At 52.5% G+C, this 17,614-nt stretch overlaps 1 protein-coding gene across 1 annotated transcript in view; it reads right to left on the reverse strand.

Annotated features, from left to right (window-relative positions):
• The window catches only part of PEPD (peptidase D), a 137,814-nt gene that overhangs the window by 26,063 nt on the left and 94,137 nt on the right, over nucleotides 1-17,614 (reverse strand). The window contains 1 exon segment of the mRNA NM_001133693.2: nucleotides 333-401. Coding sequence (NP_001127165.1) covers nucleotides 333-401 — 69 coding nt within the window.

Consider the following 17,614-nt stretch of genomic DNA (forward strand, 5'->3'; position numbering starts at 1 on the left):
TCTGTGTGTGCCCGTGTGGAGGAGTGGCCTTCCTGTGCTTAGCTGCTGTGCTGACCAGCTGAGGACAGGAGGGAGGGGACGCCAAGCAGCCCCTCTGCAGTAGGCAGGCCGTGCTCCCTCCTTCACCCAGTGCCAGGTCCTGCAGGCAGAGGTCACCTCAGCTCCTGGAGTCTTGGGAGGGAGGAGCGACTTCCAAGCTTGGGCCAGGCGCTGGTGTGGGCGTGTGAGTGAGCAAGTGTGGCTGAGCTGGGGGATGGTGGAGCCCCCCACTCACTAACTGCCCTACCTCCTCCCACTGGTCACCCCCAGGGGCGCCAGAGTGCCCCTCTTACCTGCCGCAGATGCAGGTGTAGGAGCTGTGGCGCATGCCGCCCCGGGAGTAGCAGTAGTGCTCGAAGAGGCTGTAGGGGGAGAGATGCGTCAGGGTTGGGGCACTAGAGCAGGCACATCCCACTCCACGAGCCCCATGAACCCCAAGGGAAGGCCCTCGGCCCATGTCCTCCCCTGCTGTGGCCCCAAAATGGTCCAAATTCTCAGTGTGAGTCTGTGAGGCTTACAGCCTGGGAGTCAGTCACAGGCTGCAGAATCTCAGAGGCCAGTGTGGAGTGACGGAGAAGCTGGGGTCCCAGCAGGGCGCAGCCACCTGCCAGAGGAGCTTGCCAGCCTCCACTGACTGCTATGGCGAGTGGCTTCCCAGGCACATCAGGACAGATGGGACTCTTGGAGCCCGGGCCCTGTGGGAAGCCGGGCTGGGGCAGAGGCCACACATTTCTGCAGAGCTGGAGGAAGTGATTCCCTGTGACTCCGTGCCCAGTGGCTACCACCCACCCTGCCAGGAGGGGCTGGATCTACAGCCTGCGCTCACTCGGGGAGAGGGCACAGGAGCTGTGGGCAGAAGGGGCAAGGGACAGGCCTCCTGCAGGTGGGGCAGGGCAGAGTGGTCTCCAGGGATGTGGGAGAGGCAAGGCCTGGGGCACACATCCTGCTTCTCCCTCCTTGGAACGAGCCGCATGCTGGCTGGGCCCCCTCTACAAGCTCCCACCCTGAGCAGGTGGGGCCACAGCCAAGTCTGGAGAGAAAGACAAGCCCTGGCCCCAGGCTGAGCCCGGAGCCAGCACCGGGGAGGCCTCTAGGATGGCGGATGGTAGCACAGTCGCTGCATGGGTCTTTGAGCTCCAAGGGACTGCGCCACTCTGCCCTGGTCTTCCTCTTGAACCCAGCTGGTGAGGGGTGTGGTGGTGGGGAGCTGTCCTCACCCCCTCCCTGAGGCCTCAGCAATAGCTTTCCTGCCGGATCACAGCTGGTCCACCCGCCACCAGGTAAGACAGGCCCAGGTGGCCCCCACCCGCCCACCCCCGACCAGGGCAGTCGTTGCGGCCGCCCAAGGGCACGCCATGTGGCGGTCCTGCCCTGCACGTTCCAGGCCTGCCTTAGAGAACGTCCATACGAAGGAGTTTCATCTTCTAGGCACTGTCAACACAAATTATGTATAATTGTCATGATTGGATATTAAGCAGTTGTTATGCAGGAACGGCTGTGGTAGATTCAATCGGCTTTCAGACTTGCCTTCCAAACCTCACAGGATAATTGGGTATCTGCGAGTGAAATATTTCCTGAAAATAAAGGATTTCAGGAACTGCCAGGGAGACAAGGAAGCCACATGCTCCCCTCCTCAGCCGCCCCCGTATTCGTGGTGCAAGCACTCAGGAGGCCGCTTCCACCTCGCTCCTGGGAGTCTCAGCGCTGAGTTTCGCCACAGTCCAGGCACGTTCCTACCAAGGCAGGCAAGGCCAGTGCCCCACGTGGCAAGCCCTGTGGGCCAGGTCAGACAGGCGGCCTCAGAAGCCACTTCACACCTCTGTGGCGCCCTCCCAGAAAGCCCGAGAAGAGGCCTGACCCACACCGTGGAACAGGGGTGCTCCCTTGGCTTTGTGAGATGTGGTCCTGCACCGACAGAAGTGAACCTCAGGGGCCACATGGTCATTCTCGACGTGATGGGGACAGTGGGCCTCTGTGGGACAAGTGACCTGCAGACAACCACGGGCTGCACTGGGACTGGCTGGCTTCGGAAAAGACAGGCAGAGGGACAGAGATGCCATCCGCACGTGCAGGGGAACTCACATATTCTACAAGAAAGGAGCGGCAGGCTGGGCGCAGTGGCTCACACTTGTCATCCCAGCACTTTGGGAGGCCAAGGTTGGAGGACTGCTTGAGGCCGGGAGTTCAAGACCAGCCTGGGCAACACAGCAAGACCCCAGCTCTTAAAAAAATCAACCAATCAATCAATACAAGAAAAAAAAATCAGAAAGGGGAGGCAGTGAGGAAACTTGGCTCTCTCACCTGCAGCAAGCTTCCCCCTGCATAACCCACTCAGTGGAGACAACTGTCTTTGAATGCCTTTGCTTTTTAAGAAAAAAATAGTACTTTCAAGAAGGCACAGCTCACAGAAGCATCAAACTAAAGAAAAGCTGACCCAGTTTTCACCTGCAAAGTGCAGCCTGACACTGGTCACCTTTGCCAGCCACGTTGACAACTCCACACACTATTCCATAGGAAGGAGCTGAAAAGAGGAGGAGCACCATGTGCTGGATATTCACGCCAGCCTAAAAGAGGCTGAAATGCTTCACAGTGGACTTCAGTCCTGAATTTTGTTTTAAATGACCTTTTCTGACGCAACTTAAGGACACACTGCTGCTTTGGTGGCAATAAAAGATGGGCAAAATGAGCCCACGTTTTCTGCAGACTTTGGGCTTGGGGTGTGGACACACAAGGGCACCCAAGTTCTGGGCAGATGTGGCAGCACAGGGGGCCTGTGGACACGTGTGAGCCCAGCGTGGCGCAATTCTGATCTTCAAGCGGTGAGCATTGAGGGGTGGACGCTCCAAACTGGGGCCCATGCTTGATGCGGAGGCAATGTGCGGCCCCGCACAGCTGGGCCAGAGCTCGGCGAGTGGTGCTGGGATGACCAGGAGCAAGTGTGGGCTATGAGGACAGGCTGACAGCCTGTCCCATGAATGACCGACATGCCATGGCAGTGGCAGCATCACAGCTCCTCCAAGTGCGAGGCAGGAGGGGTCCAGCCAACTCATCCCTGGAGTAGGCTAGCTACTACCCACCCAAAATAATTAACACCTGGAACAGGCTCTCCAGCAGAGGGCAGCAGCCAGCAAGACAGGCAGGAGTGTCACCGCCCCCTTGCGACCATCTCCACAGGCTCCTTCCATAAGTTTATGACTCACATGGTGCAGCCCCGGACCAGCTGGGTCTAACAGCCCCTGCTCCCTCCTGCTCACCTGGAAGGCGGATGGGGTGGTGCACACACCCCAGCCAGGCTCAAGCCCAGCACGCACCTCCTCCCCAGCAGCAGGGAGGGGCTTCCTGATTGGCTGAGAGGAGGCCGTGGGCTGCCTAAGTCCCAGCCAGCGACATCCCGGCTGCTGTGTGGGCCCCGTTGTTTTTCCTTATGTGGCCATTCCTCTAACACCGTCACCTATAAATTTCTCCCATGCAAGACTCGGGTAGAAGAGGCTTGTATCCAGGCATAAGTGAGAGAGCCCTTAAGCAACCTGGGGGAATCTGCATGAGTGGTGAATAAAGAGGTGGATGGAGTTACTGCAGTGTCAGGGGGGCAGGCACATCTGTCAGTGCCCGGAGACGACAAATGCGGCAGGAGCAGCAAGTTCCCAGACCCAGATCTGCAGGAATGGGGTCCCCAGAGACCACGTCGCTGGGCCTCCCGCTGGGACCCACAAATCCAGCCCGTGGAGCACTCCCGGGCACACGGCCCAGCTCCTGCCCTCCGAAGTTTATCACCTAACATGAAGACGAGCCACAGTCCTATAAAAATGTTGCAGCTTCCCTGACAGCGGTGGAAGGACTGCCTGGCAGCAAGTGTCGGCCAAGCTATGTGCCTCGAGCATGGGTGGGGTGGCGCCGAAGAGGTTAGTGAGGCAGTGTAAGGGGTGGCCCTGGCCACATCATTCCCTTTCCCTGACTGGGCCTCAGTGGATCTCAGGTACTCAAGAGGTGGAGAGGGGAGGCTGGGCTGGGAACAGAAGCTTGGGAGTGAAAATGGGCAGAGCTGGTGGAGCCCCCTCAGCTGGGTGGAGGGCTTAGAAAAGCAGGTAGTCAGGACATGGGGTTACAAACCTGAGGTGGGGAGAGTGTGTTCCGCACCCCGGTCCCTGTGCTGGGCTCCCTGCTGCGGGCCCCACATACCCAGCCTTCTGGAACTCAACACCAATCTCAAGGGCAAATCTTGGCTCTGCCGCTGGCCAGCTGAATGGCTTCTCCGTGCCTCAGTTTCCTCATCTGTAAAGTGGGGATGATAGGTGCCTCCCTCCCAGGGCTGCTACGCCAGCCAAGTGATTTAACATACATGGAATATACAGAATGGTGCCTGGCACCCACGGAGCTCTGTGTAGTGACCTAGCCATTGCGGTCACTGTTCAGAGGCCTGGAGGGAGGTGAGGTGGGAGAATGGGGATCCCTCCTCAGGCCACAGGAGAGGACGTCGTGGGCATCCTGTGCCAGGCTTTGAGAAACAGCCTCTTGACTATTCCTTTAAAACCAAACAGAATCTGCATAGGTCCACGGCCCGGACACCCACTCCCGCACCCTCCAGGCAGCCAAGTTCTCTACAGAAGTCCTTCCTGGGCCCACACACTCCCAGCGTCTCCAGGATGTTCACCAGCAAAAACGCGGAGGTGTGTCCTCTGCACCAGCTACCGGGACATGTGTGCACAGACAGGCTTCTGGCTGGACAGAGGGCGCCTGTGCCCACCATCCCTTCGCGGCTGCCCCTCGCCCTCACGGAGCTGAGCCAGGGTCCCCGCCTTCCCGGGGTGCGCCCAAGACTGGGGCATATAAGAGGGAGAGAGCCACAGAGAGTGAGAGGTACCTCATGATGTTTGGGGCCAAGCAGTGGTGCTGTGTATAGTCATCTCAGCACTAAGTTGCTTATAATTCACATTTATTTTAAGTAATTGCTGCGATATTTTCTGGGTACACGTGACCATAATTGTGTAATTAACGTGATACACCACTTACTAAGGGCAAATCCTTTTCAGAGTAAGGGCCATGCAGTCCTGCAGGGGATGCCCTGAGACACCTCGGGCCGAGCAGAGGGTGTCTTATGGTCCCCAAAGTGGGAGCAGCCACTATGGAGGACTTGGAGCCAAAACCGGATGTTTCTACCAGTGGAGCCCCGGCATAGCTCCTTTTGCATGGAACCAGAAGCACGTGCTACATTCTTCTTGAATTCCCACGGAAGGAGGGGAGCTGCTCCAAGCCCTTCCTCTGGGGTGACCGGGTCATCCAAAGGCACAGGCGAAGGTGCCCAAGCCCTACCCTTGGAATTGCCGCCTGGGTGGTACCAGCGACCTATCCAAGGCTCTGCCCCACCTCCCAGGCAGGTCCTGGCTCTTTTAGCACTGTTCCCCGTGGGTCTTCCAAAGAGCAGGTACTGGGACTTGGCAGTGAACTGGGGGGCTGCTGCGTGCCTCCTCTTCCCCAGGCCCCAGCGTGAGGACAAACACAGAGAAAGCTAGGAATGAGCACCCACTGAGGCTCCAAGTGCCTGAAATGAGCAAGAGGCATTCACGTGATGTGTTACCAAGAAGGGACTGACCTGAAGCCTCGGACTAAAGCTGGAAATGCATGATTAATAAAACTGGTGCTAGCGGAGAGCTGGTCAGTATCACCGTGTAGCCGGCACCAACCAACATGGCAGCATCAGACACAGGCCGTCTGCAGCAGATGCAGTGCTCGGCTTCAGCAGCTTGCTCTGCTGCCCGGAGCTCCTCACTCCCTCTTCCCACCACTCCTACTCCAGTCCTGGCCCACAGACAGAGACTGTTTGACCTGGGGCAACACCTTCCCACCGGGGCTTCCAGAAGGCCAGTCAGCATGGTCACAGGGTATATGGGGCCAGGCTTCTTGGGCTTGCGTGGACCATCTCCATGTGGGCAAGCAGATGAAGTCACACTCCTGGAGCCCCACTGCCGCCCAGATCACTCTCCCTGACTACTCAGCTCCTGCCAGGGGGCCCCACAAGGCACTGCACTGTGGGGATGGGTGGGCAGACTGATTCAATCCAGGCCCTGCTGCTCACTCAGTCTGAGGCTTGAGGCAGGTTGTGTAGCTGCTCCAGTAAGAAAAACTGAACAGCCTACTGCAGCATTTAGCATGACAACAACCCTTTGGGGGCTGAGGGATTTTCCCACTGCACAGAGGAGGATGTTGCAGTCAGAACAATGACGGGTTGGGGTCAGGAAACCCACTGAATCCGTGTTCGGGCTTGGAGTCCACGCAGGGTCTCCAAGTGCAAAGCTTATGGTCTTGACCTGGATGCCTCTGAAGCCTCAGGTCTCTCAGTAGGTGGGGGCTGGAACAGTGCTGACCTCGGGGCTTGCTGTGAAGGCTGAAGAAGATGCAGGGAAAAGCTTCAACTCCATAAACACTGGCAGTGAGTGATGCCATGGCTAACGCCTTCCAGGGCCCTGACCTCGCACCCATGCATGAGGCCCGAACTGAGTAGAAAAGGGTCTGCAAGGACAACTGGCCCACCAAGTCCTGGGCGAAGGAGCCCCAGGCCAGCTGGTGGAAAGCAGGAGCTGGGGTCTGAGAGAGGCCTGCGATGCTGAGGCCCCGCCCAGAAGGGGTGATCCGCCAATCACAGGCAAGGGCAGTGGCCAAGCCGGCAGCGGTCACAGCAGGAGGAAGAGACACAACAGACAGGAGCAGCTCACCCTCTCTCTGAGAGCTGCCTTATCAAGGCACAAGATAATTAGCATTTTAATTGGATAACTGAGAATTCTAAATTGCCTATCTTGTATTAAGCATAACTGAGGACATAACATGACATTCAATTAACAAATCTTCCCCTTTATTTTCAACGTGCTTGATTAGGTTGAGTTTCGGAGTTCCTCGGATCAGTTACTGGATAAAACATTCTATCTTGTTCTCCGTCCCCAAAGCCCTGGCTCGTCAGACTGTAATATACTTATGTTTTATATGTACATGGAGAAGTCTTAGAAAAACTTCTCTGCACAAAGAAAAAAAGTCACTGATCGTGTTAACACCCAGAGGTCTTCTCTATCCAATATTTTGTTGAACATCCTTCCGGGCCTTTTTTTTTTAATGTATAAACACAGATTAATATTTAATAATTATTTAAAAAATAATTAGCCCTGGCTGGGCGTGGTGGCTCACGCCTGTAATCCCAACACTTTGGGAGGCCGAGGTGGGTGAATCACCTGAGGTCAGGAGTTCGAGACCAGCCTGGCCAACATGGTAAAACCCCATCTCTACTAAAAATACAAAAATTAGCCAGGCATGGTCGTGGGTGCCTGTAATCCCAGCTACTCGGGAGGCTGAGACAGGAGAATTGCTTGAACCTGGCAGGCAGAGGTTGTAGTGAGCCGAGATCGCGCCACTGCACTCCAGCCTGGGCGACAAAGCCAGACTCTGTCTCAAAATAAATAAATAAATAAATAAAAATGATTAGCTGTAATTAAAAAACAAAAAAACTCACCTTTTTACGAAGTGGGACGTACATACAGAAAAGAACCCAAATCCTACAGACACAGCACAATGGCCCGGCACAACTTGCGCACGCCTGCGTGCCTGGCCCCCCTCCTGGTCAGTCTCTCTTCCCCAGGGGTAGCCTGACTCCCATCACCATAGACTAGTTTGCCTATTTTTTAACTTCATATAAATGGAGTCAAACAATATGGTCTCTTGTGTTGGCTGCTTCCGCTGCCACAATGTTTGTGGACCCGTCTAGGTGGGCAGCAGTCTCTGGTTAGTTCTCACTGCTGGCTGGTGTTCTGCTGCGGGGGTGGGCCCCCGTGTGTTTCTCCATTCTTCTGTGGGTGAGCGTTCGGGTTGTTTCCAGATCATAGCTATTATGGGTAGTACAGCCATGAATGTTCTTGTACAGTCTTTTGGGGCCCATGCATGCATCTCTGGTTGAGCAAACAGCCAGGAGTGGAAATGCTGTGTCACAGGGTTTTTGGGGGGTCAGCTTTAGTAAACAAAGCCCAACAGGTTTTCTGAGTAGTCACATCTTTGTGGTCATTGTCCTGAAACTTCCTCCCCTCCATACCTGTGAATGGGGCCCAAACTGGGCTGAAACAAGTCTGCAAGGACAAACAGCCTAGTCCGGTCCAGCGCAGGGGCTGGGCTGACCCACTGAAGGTTCTTGTTAAAGCAAAGAACATTTTCCTTATCAACAGATACACGTATGTACTTTTTATTTTTGTTTTTCATTTTTATTTTTAGAGAAAGAGTTTCACTCTGTTGCTCAGGCTGGAGTGAAGTGGTGCAATCATAGCTCACTGCAGGCTCAAAGTCCTGGGCTCAAGTGATTCTCCCCCTTCAGTTTCCTGAGTAGCTGGGACTACAGACATGCACCACCATGCCCAGCTAACTTTTTTTTATATATTTTGTGGAGATGGGGGTCTCGCTACATTGCCCAGGCTGGTCTGGAACTCCTGGGCTCAAGCGATCCTCCCACCTCGGCCTCCCAAAAGTCTGGTATTACAGGTGTGAGCCACTGTGCCTGGCCTATTTTTATATTTAATACTGTCACTATGTCCAGAATCTGACCATTTCTCCCCACCACCACTGCTCCCTCCCTGGTGCAGGCCATGGTTCTCTCCCCGCTGGGAGATGGCGATGGTGGCTGGGGATGGTGAATGGTGATGGTGGTCTGGCTGGCCCCCCTGCTTCAGCCCTTGTCCCCTACAGAGTGTACTCCACAAACGGATTCTTCCACAACTTAAGTAGAATCACAGGACTCCTCTGCTCACACCAACCCCGGCTCCCCATCGGCAGCCCACCTCCCCCTTACTCCCTCATCTTGTCTTCTTAGTCGAACTCCGCGCTGTTCCTGGAACTGCCAGGCAAGTTCCCACCAGGCCACTGGAACAGCTTTTTCTCTCTGCCTGGAGTGTCCACCCCAGAGAGCCACAGCATGCTCTCTCTCCCCCTTCATGTCTCTCCTCCCCTTCACAGGGAGGCATCCTGAGTCCCTGGATAAAGGTAGCTCCCTCCCCTGTAACCCTCTCTACCATCTGACATGTTTATCTAGCTATCCCTATCTAGCATCAATCAATCAATCATCTGCCTATATCTACCTACTTATCATCCATCTACCCATCCATCCATCTATCCATCACTCTGTATCTACCTACCTATCATCTACCTACCTATAATCTATCTACCCATCCATCTATCACTCTATCATCTACCTACCTATCACCCATCTACCCATCCACCTATCCATCTATCATCTATTTACTTACCTATCATCCATCTACCCATCCATCCATCCCTCTATCATCTATCTACCTACCTCCTACCTACCTATCATCTATCTACCCATCCATCCATCCATCCATTCCTCTATCTACCATCCATCTACCCATCCATCCATCCATCCCTCTATCAATCACCTATTTCTGTCAACCTACCTACTTATCATTGATCCATCCCTCCCTCCCTCTATCTATCCATCCATCCATCCTTCTATATCTATCTATCCATCCATCTCTCTATATCTATCCACCCATCCATCTATTCCTCTATCAATCATCTATTTCTATATCTACCTACCTACCTATCGTCTATCCATCCAGCCATCATCCTATCTATGCATCCATCATCTATCAAGGTGATGATCATCTATGTCTACCTACCTACTTACCTACTTATCATCCATCCATCCATCCATCCATCCATCCATCCACCCATCCATCTCTAGCCTCCCGTTAGGCTTGAGCTTTATCTTTTTGTTCACTGTAGTATCCCTCAAGAGACCAGAACAGTGCTTGGCACAACAGAAGTCTTTGGTATACCTCTATTGAGTGATTGAATAAGTAAATGGCTGTATGAGCAGCACCACAGCCTCTAATTTACTTAACCAACTTCCTGCTGTTAGAGATGCAGGCTTCTTCTGCCTCTCTGTATGATGGCCACCCATGGCCTTGTGCCTCTTCACTGTCTTCGGGCTAAATTCCTAGAAGGGAGATTATTGAGCAAACGCACATTTCCAATTCTCAGGGCATGTTCTGCAAAAAGGACTCCTGAACACTCATAAGGATTTTGGGGTCCTGAGCAGCGCACCGCAGGGCCCGTCTGCCCGCAGGAATGGGAATCTGGTGGGTAAAACACAAAAGTGTTTCACTGTTTCACTGATGAACTGACAAATTTTAACATGCTCATATGTCTACTTTCTCACATTTCTTCCTTTCTGAATGGCTTGTTCCTGTTTTGAAAAATGCGAATGTTCATCATTTTCTTATTGATCCTTAAGGGATTTATACAGGAAGAACACAGGCAGTGGATCTGACTATCATTTACGTAACAAGTTTCCCCTTTGCTCCTTAATTTTCTTTATGGCATTTCTGGACAGATAATTTACATTTTTATTGGCTAGATCTGTTACATTTTTTTCTTTACGGCTTCTTCCTTTAAGAAGTCGTTCCCTACCCCTATGATTATATAAACTCTATCATCTTTTGTAGGCTTCCTGTTTGCACATTTACTTAATCAATCAACCTAGAATTTATTGTGATGTAGGTCATGAGGCAGAATGCCATTTGATTATTTTCTTTGCTTTCACTAACTGCCCCTTGTGCGCTGGCTTGGAGCACCGTCTTGTTGAAAGACAAATCCTTTACATAACAAGGGTGGTTGGGGGCTGCGCCTGTCACCTGCTCCTGTGCTGGGACTTCCCACTGCCCTCACTGGGGCTTTCAGGGCAAGTCCACCCCCTCCCCAAGCAGCTGGCCCTGTAGTGACCCCCTCCAGTAAGTACCTTCTCTACTGATTCCCAGGAAGAAGGACAGGACACCAGGGGCAGAACTTGACTGGTGCCTGGGAGGCTGACAACAGAACAGAAAGAAACTCAAAGCTCGCAGTACCTGCCTTGAGGGAAATTCACAATCTGTGACTCTAGACCTGTGTTTGGCACCTTGAGCAAGCGAGGGAGCTCCGGCTTTGGAAGGCCTGGGAAGAGCTGTGTAAACACAAGTACCATTGGCCAACTGTTCTCTGACTTATTCTGGGATCAACACCTGTTCGCGTCTGACCCAATCTCACTAATCCATGCCGACCGTAGAGATGACACCTTTCTTGGCCCTAGAACAAAATCTCCCCCTTTTAAAAAGGACCAGAAGGCCAGTGTGGTGGTATATGTTCTACCACGAGAACAGTATGGGGGAAAGCACCCCATGATTCAGTATCCACATAGCCAAACCATATTAGACCCCAGCTCTTCAAAAAGAAAAAAACAAACAACAACAACAACAATAAAAACCAGGTTACCCTCAGATACATCCAGAGAGGCTCAAACCACATGACCAGGAAACAAAAAGAATTGCCAGAGGCCGGGTGTGGTGTCTCACGCCTATAATCCCAGCACTTTGGGAGGCCGAGGCGGGTGAATCACTTGAGATCAGGAGTTCAAGGCCAGCATGACCAACATAGTGAAACCCTGTCTCTACTCAAAATACAAAATTTAGCCAGGCGTGTTGGCGCACATCTGTAATGCGCCACTGCACTCCAGCCTGGGCGACAGAGTGAGATTCAGTCTCAAAACAAAGAAACAAACAAACAAAAAGGCTTGCCAGAGTGGCAGATGATCCTAGTTCAACACAACCCAGAGGCCACATTGTCCCTCTAAGGAACGCTGGTACCCTGTCTCCATCCTCCCCAGGAAGGTGTGGGGGAAGCAAGCCAGGTATGCAGGGAGCTTTCTGGAGGGGCAAGCAGGGGTGAGGGGAGGGAAGGGGTTTTTGAGCTCAATGCTTTTGAGCTCACATTTCCCAAAGCACAATACGAGTCCACGGGATGACATTATGTAGTACCCCACTAGCATATTTCCTTCATGCACTAGGTATTTATTTTAAAGCGCTAATGTCTGTTAATGGCAAATTAGATTGGGTTTCATTCATGACGAGGATAAAAAGCATCTTAAAACATATATTTAAAGGAAAAAAAAATGAGTCAATTGAAAGAAAACGATTAAGCAGATAATAGTAGAGGTGGGACAAGAACTTGACCGAAACTACCAGGGTGTCCCGTGGAATGACTAACTCTGGGAGATCCCGCCTTAAGGCTTCTTTCAGGAAAAGCCTGGTTTTTCGTTCTTGGGCGAGGCCTTCGGTTCAGAAGCTCCCCAAGTCCCCAGATGGCAGGTGGCGGGATGCAGCCTCAAACTCCTGGGCTCCAGCGATCCTCCTGCCTCATCCTCCTGAGTAGCTAGGACTACTGGCATGCACAACCACACCTGGCTAATTTATTTTATTTTATATTTGTAGAGACAGGGTCTTGCTATGTTGCCCAGGCTGCTCTCAAACTCCTGGCCTCAAGTGATCCTCCCACCTCGGCCTCCCAAAATGCTGGGATTACAAGTGTGAGCCACTGTGCCAGGCCCAGGTTCAATACTTAGGGAGCACATGTTTGGCAGAGGATCTCAGGTCTCATGCCACTGCACTCCAGCCTGGGCAACAGTGGGAGTCACCCAGATCCCACCTTGCAGAGTGAGGACAGAATCCCCAAGTCACCCCTTCCAGAAAAAGAAAGTGCTTTGCTTTGGGTTCCCTCTAGGGCATTTTTCTGTTTTGTCTTGAAAGAGTCCAGCACTACTTTATTTCTAAACATCAAATTCCTTTTTCAGCCTTACAATCTGAAAATACTTCACAAATGTGTCGTTTCAGATCTAACTTTCTCTGGAAAGCGCTGTTTCCTATCAACGCCTTTCTAAAGCACTGTTGCACCTGGGCCCAGCTCTGGGCAGCCCCTGCAACTCACTCAGTTCATCCTGAGGGTCTAGTACCCAGTTCCCTCCCTATCGTCCTCCGCTGAGGGCTCTGGAGAGGAAAGGAGAAGCAGTCTGTCCACACGGACACACAGCCACTCTCGGTGTTGTGAGCACAGGACACTGGACACAGGGACCTACCTGGTCACCCAGGAGGCAGCGCCAAGCCAGTGGTCAGTGCGCAGCAGGTGGCCTCGGCTACCCCATTAGGCTGGAGGGAACCAGGAGGAGCTGGGTCACTGCGGAACCAGGAGGAGCTGGGTCACTGCAGCCCCAGATCCCCAGCACCTGCAGGAAGCGAGGACCACAGACGCCTGTGAAAGACGTCTCCTCTCTGAGAAGGTTCTTCCAAGCATCCAGGAACCACAAGGCCCAGGACACAGCAAAATGTGCCACAGAGGGAGGCCCAGACACCATCTGGCAGGGCCAGCCTGGGCGGGCCCTAGGTGGGCAGGGCCCCTCCACCGTGTGCAGCTGTGTTTTATGGCAGCGAACCGGCTGTTAGGCGTGAACTGCCGACAACCCCTCTTCTAATGAGCCTTTCCATCCTCACTCACGACTCCAAACGTTATTTTAGTCACACTTGGCTGAAGGAACAACAGGAACGCTATTTATCACTTTGAAAGTCTTTATCTACTTAAGATGATGAATGGGGGTGGCAGTCACGCCGCCCCTACAGAGATTAGCCCTGAGAAGAGGAGTGCCTTGGCCAGGGATGCACTCCAAGCACAGAGCCGGGGAGGCGGAGGCTGTCGTGGCTCGTGGCATCTCTAGCATGTTCTGCACCTATGCCCCATCGGGGACCTCTCAGTGCGGATGCCACCATCCAGGTCCTCAGCACCCTCTTGTGCCACAGAGCACAGAGGTAGGAGGTGGGGGAAGTGGGACAGCCCCAGGTGCCCCCCATCGGTCCCCACCTGCAGCAGGATGTCCACTTTGGCTCCACAGAGGATGGGAAGGGCGACTTAAGAACCAACTCGCATGTCCTAAACCTTTGCTGCTGACATCCCAGAGACGCAGGGCAGTTTCCAAAAAATACTCCTCCAATCGGAGGATGACAGGAATAACTCTTGCAAATTCAACTTTGGGGTAGCTTAAACCTATTTATCAATAGCCAATTAATAAAGTCTAAGTCTTTGGATGACAGGATGATTAAACTGGTTTTGAAATAATCCATTTTTAATTAAAATGCTACCCTCTTTTGGCTTCTGGATATATTCAAAAGGAAGCCTTAACAGATGTCTTGTTTTTAAATATACATTATACAAAGCCAATAATTAGAAGACTTTGTGCTTTTAATTATATCTTAATTATTCTTTGCCTATCGATGCAAAGTTAAATAACCTTTCTTTATGACACCAACACTACTCCCCGAAGCCAGTAGATTGCTAGCAGGAATTCTGTGTGTGAAGCCTGCTCCCGGAGATCCGTGCAGCAGCGACGGTGCCTGTAGGCAACCCATACCCCCGTCCTGGCAGGCGGCAATCTGATCACGGCAAAGCACTGGCTCCGGGCAGCGCTCTCCTGGCCCCCGCCTTGTAAGAGACACGCTTGAAGACAAAAGTGGTCGTTATGTGATGAGGGTCTGGGCCCCTCTCCTGTATAGCCAGGAGCCAGGAAGTTCCTTGACTTTACTCGCCAGCCTGCACACACTCTGAAGCATCTCACTAGCGCCACCCACTGAAATTTAGAAAATTCGCACGGTGCCGAGGAGGGCTTGGAGGATGCGGAAGAGGGAGTCACGCCCGTGGATGCCGGGCTACCCGATGTGCTCTGCTGGGTCCCCGCAGGGAGCCCAGGCATCACACATCTGTCCAGTGTACCCCGAGCTCCCTCTTCTGGGACCCACAGTAACACCTATCCCAAGCCCACCCACTTCTAGCACCTTCTATCGGACACCTTCCACACTGACCCTCATCCACCTGCCAGTCTTTTTAACAGGTCCCCTCCTGGCCCACCTTCCCACCAGGAGGTCATGGCTAGAGGGGTCTCAGTGGACTCCTGGCAGCTGCCGCCCCTCAGGAGCTGGGAGGACATCCACGCTCCACCTCCTGCTCACCGCCAGTTACCATCCAAAACCACCCGCGCGCCAGGCTGACGCCCCTCTCCAGAAATCTCCCTGGGTTCCCCAAGGGGCCTGTCCCTCCTCTCACCACCAAAAGCCCTCTGCAGGCAAGTCCCTCCCCACACTCCTACACTGCAGAGCTTTCAGCCTGGCACCCTCCTGTTCCCTCCCAGTCTTGAAGGGCACTCCTAGAGGCAGGCCCATGTCACCCATACCCAAGGCTGGCCACAGTGATGAGCACACAGTAGGTCCTCAGTAAACATCTGAAGAAAGGGTAACGGATGGCAGGAACAGCAGGCCTGAACACGCCCAACAATCCAAAGGGAACATTCACACATACATGTACATATGCATATATGCACACATCCACAGGCAGCCGAAACCCTGTCTGCCCAGGAGCAGCCCTGAGTGGAGATCTAGCCCTGTGTTCACTCTGCTTCCTTTTTCTGGGCACATATCTTAGCCTCCCTGCAGCTAGGCTGGGACCATAGGACTGACTCTCATCCCAAGAGGAATACGAAGTGACATGTGCTGCTTCCAGGCCATGGCTTTTAAGAGTGGGTGTGAATTCTTCATGTTCTCTCTCTTCCTTCTCAGAGGGGGCAGAGTTGGGCAGCGGAAGCAGCCCTGCATCCCTGTTGGAGGAGGGCCACTGGGCCAGCCACAGATGGCAGCATGAGCAAGAAATGAGCCTTTACCGTGCTAAGCCACCGAGATCTGAGTTTCTGTTGTTATCGCCCCAAAGGCTACCCTATACTGACTAATACACCTGGGAATTTAGAATACGGCAAAAATAGAATTTTACATTGGGGGGCAAAGACATTGCTCCAAAGACAACAGGTCACTTAGTAATTACACAAGGGCAGAAAAGCCAGAATCCTTGTTTATATATCATTCTTAAATGCAGTTTAGCTCAATTAACGTATTAAATATAAAAAACGAAACCATGTGGATACACAGATATCTATTAAACTATACACAGCAGTGTTTGAAATATTTCATAATTATGTAAAAACTATTATTTAAAAGAAAGTCATAAGACTATAAAGATAGAAAAAACATGCTGATAACTGGATTATATTGAGGTAGTAGAAAAAGCAACTTCGCAAAGACATAAACTATACAGGAAAGGACCAACATGACAACTGATATTTACAATTTCTGTACATCAAATTGGGAAAAATATTTTCAACACACAGAACAATAATACAAAGAGCCCAATTACAAAGCAATAAGTCACCCACAAATGTCCCCATTGCAACTGGGCAAAGGACTGAAAACCCACAAAGATAAATGCCCAAGAAATACTTACAAGAGAAGTTTAAGCTCGTCAGTAATCAAATCAGCAAAAATAAAGATGGGGTATTACTTTTCCCTAATCAGAATGATAAAGGTGAATAATGGAAATAACACAATTAATCTTGAGGCCTGGGTGGGCACACCGGCACTCATGGTTTGGGAGGAGGGGTGTCCTGCACACTGGCTGAGAACATAGCTTCTGGAGAGAGGCCACCTGGCTCCTCTAAGACCCATCTGTCTACTGTGGGGTCTCTATAATGCACAGAGGATGCCACACTCCTCTCTGCTCCCCTTCACGGGATTAAATGAGAACATCCCCGGGAAGCGCATGGTATCTGCTCACCAGACACTAACCCAGCCCCAGCCGTGAAGGGAGAACAACTTTTCTAGACGGCACTGGGCTTTGGGCATCAACATTTTTCCAGCCATTCCATTTGCAGGAGTTTACCCCAAAGAGACAGTCAGTTTGACACCCGAGAGACGGCGAGGTAGGGTTGACGGTCGCAGTGTCATTCACACTGGGAACCACCTGGCTTCCGGGGGCAGTCTGGGTAAGCAGATTATGATGCAGCGCCAGTGTGCCCCAGTTCACTGCCGGGAAGAGACTTCCGCTGCACAAACTCTGCCCAGTGTGAGCCCAGCAGATCAAAGCCCGTCTGTCTGTGCCCCAGAGAGACCGGAAGCCTGTCTGCTAGAGCAATAAGGTTTTGTGCGCCTCTGCATCAAAGGGTCTTTTTCCTATCTTGTTTATAATGTTCTGTACTGACTGGATTTCCTACTGGCATATGTATCTTTTTATCAGAGTAAAGCTATTTTCATTTTGAAAACACTTTTGGGAAGAAATGAAAGCTATCTGTCAAAGACCTGCTCCCCTCGCCCCAGCCTCGCCCCACTGGCCCCAGGGGGCTTCTTGTCCTGATGTGTTCCGCCCAGTGGACACAGCGCACACTCCCCAAGCACAGCTGCCACCCAGGACGACACTGGGAAGCTGCCACCAGAGGTCGCAAGTGCACGCCGTCTGCCACCCACACAGAGCTCCTTGAAAAACCTTCAGCCTGGCTGGAGGAACCAGTGTATCTCTCTTTTGTATACCATTGTTGTGGACAAAGTAAAAAATAAGCAATCCAGCCAGGTGCTGTGGCTCAGCACTTTAGGAGGCTGAGGCAGGAGGACTACTTGAGCCCAAGAGGTCGAGGCAGTGAGCTATGATCGCACCACTGCACACCAGCCTGGGCAACAGAGCAAGATCCTATGAAGGAAGGGAGGAAGGGAGAGAGGAAAGGAGGAAGGGAGAGAGGAAGGGAGAGACGAAGGAAGAAAGGAAGGAAGGAAGGGAGGGAGGGAGGGAGGGAGGAAGGGAGGGGGAGAGGGGGAGAGGGAGAGAGGGAGAGAGGGAGAGAGGGAGGGAAGGAGGGCAATTCAAG

Source organism: Pongo abelii, chromosome 20, assembly GCF_028885655.2.
Source record: "Pongo abelii isolate AG06213 chromosome 20, NHGRI_mPonAbe1-v2.0_pri, whole genome shotgun sequence".
NCBI classification, from domain to species: domain Eukaryota; kingdom Metazoa; phylum Chordata; class Mammalia; order Primates; family Hominidae; genus Pongo; species Pongo abelii.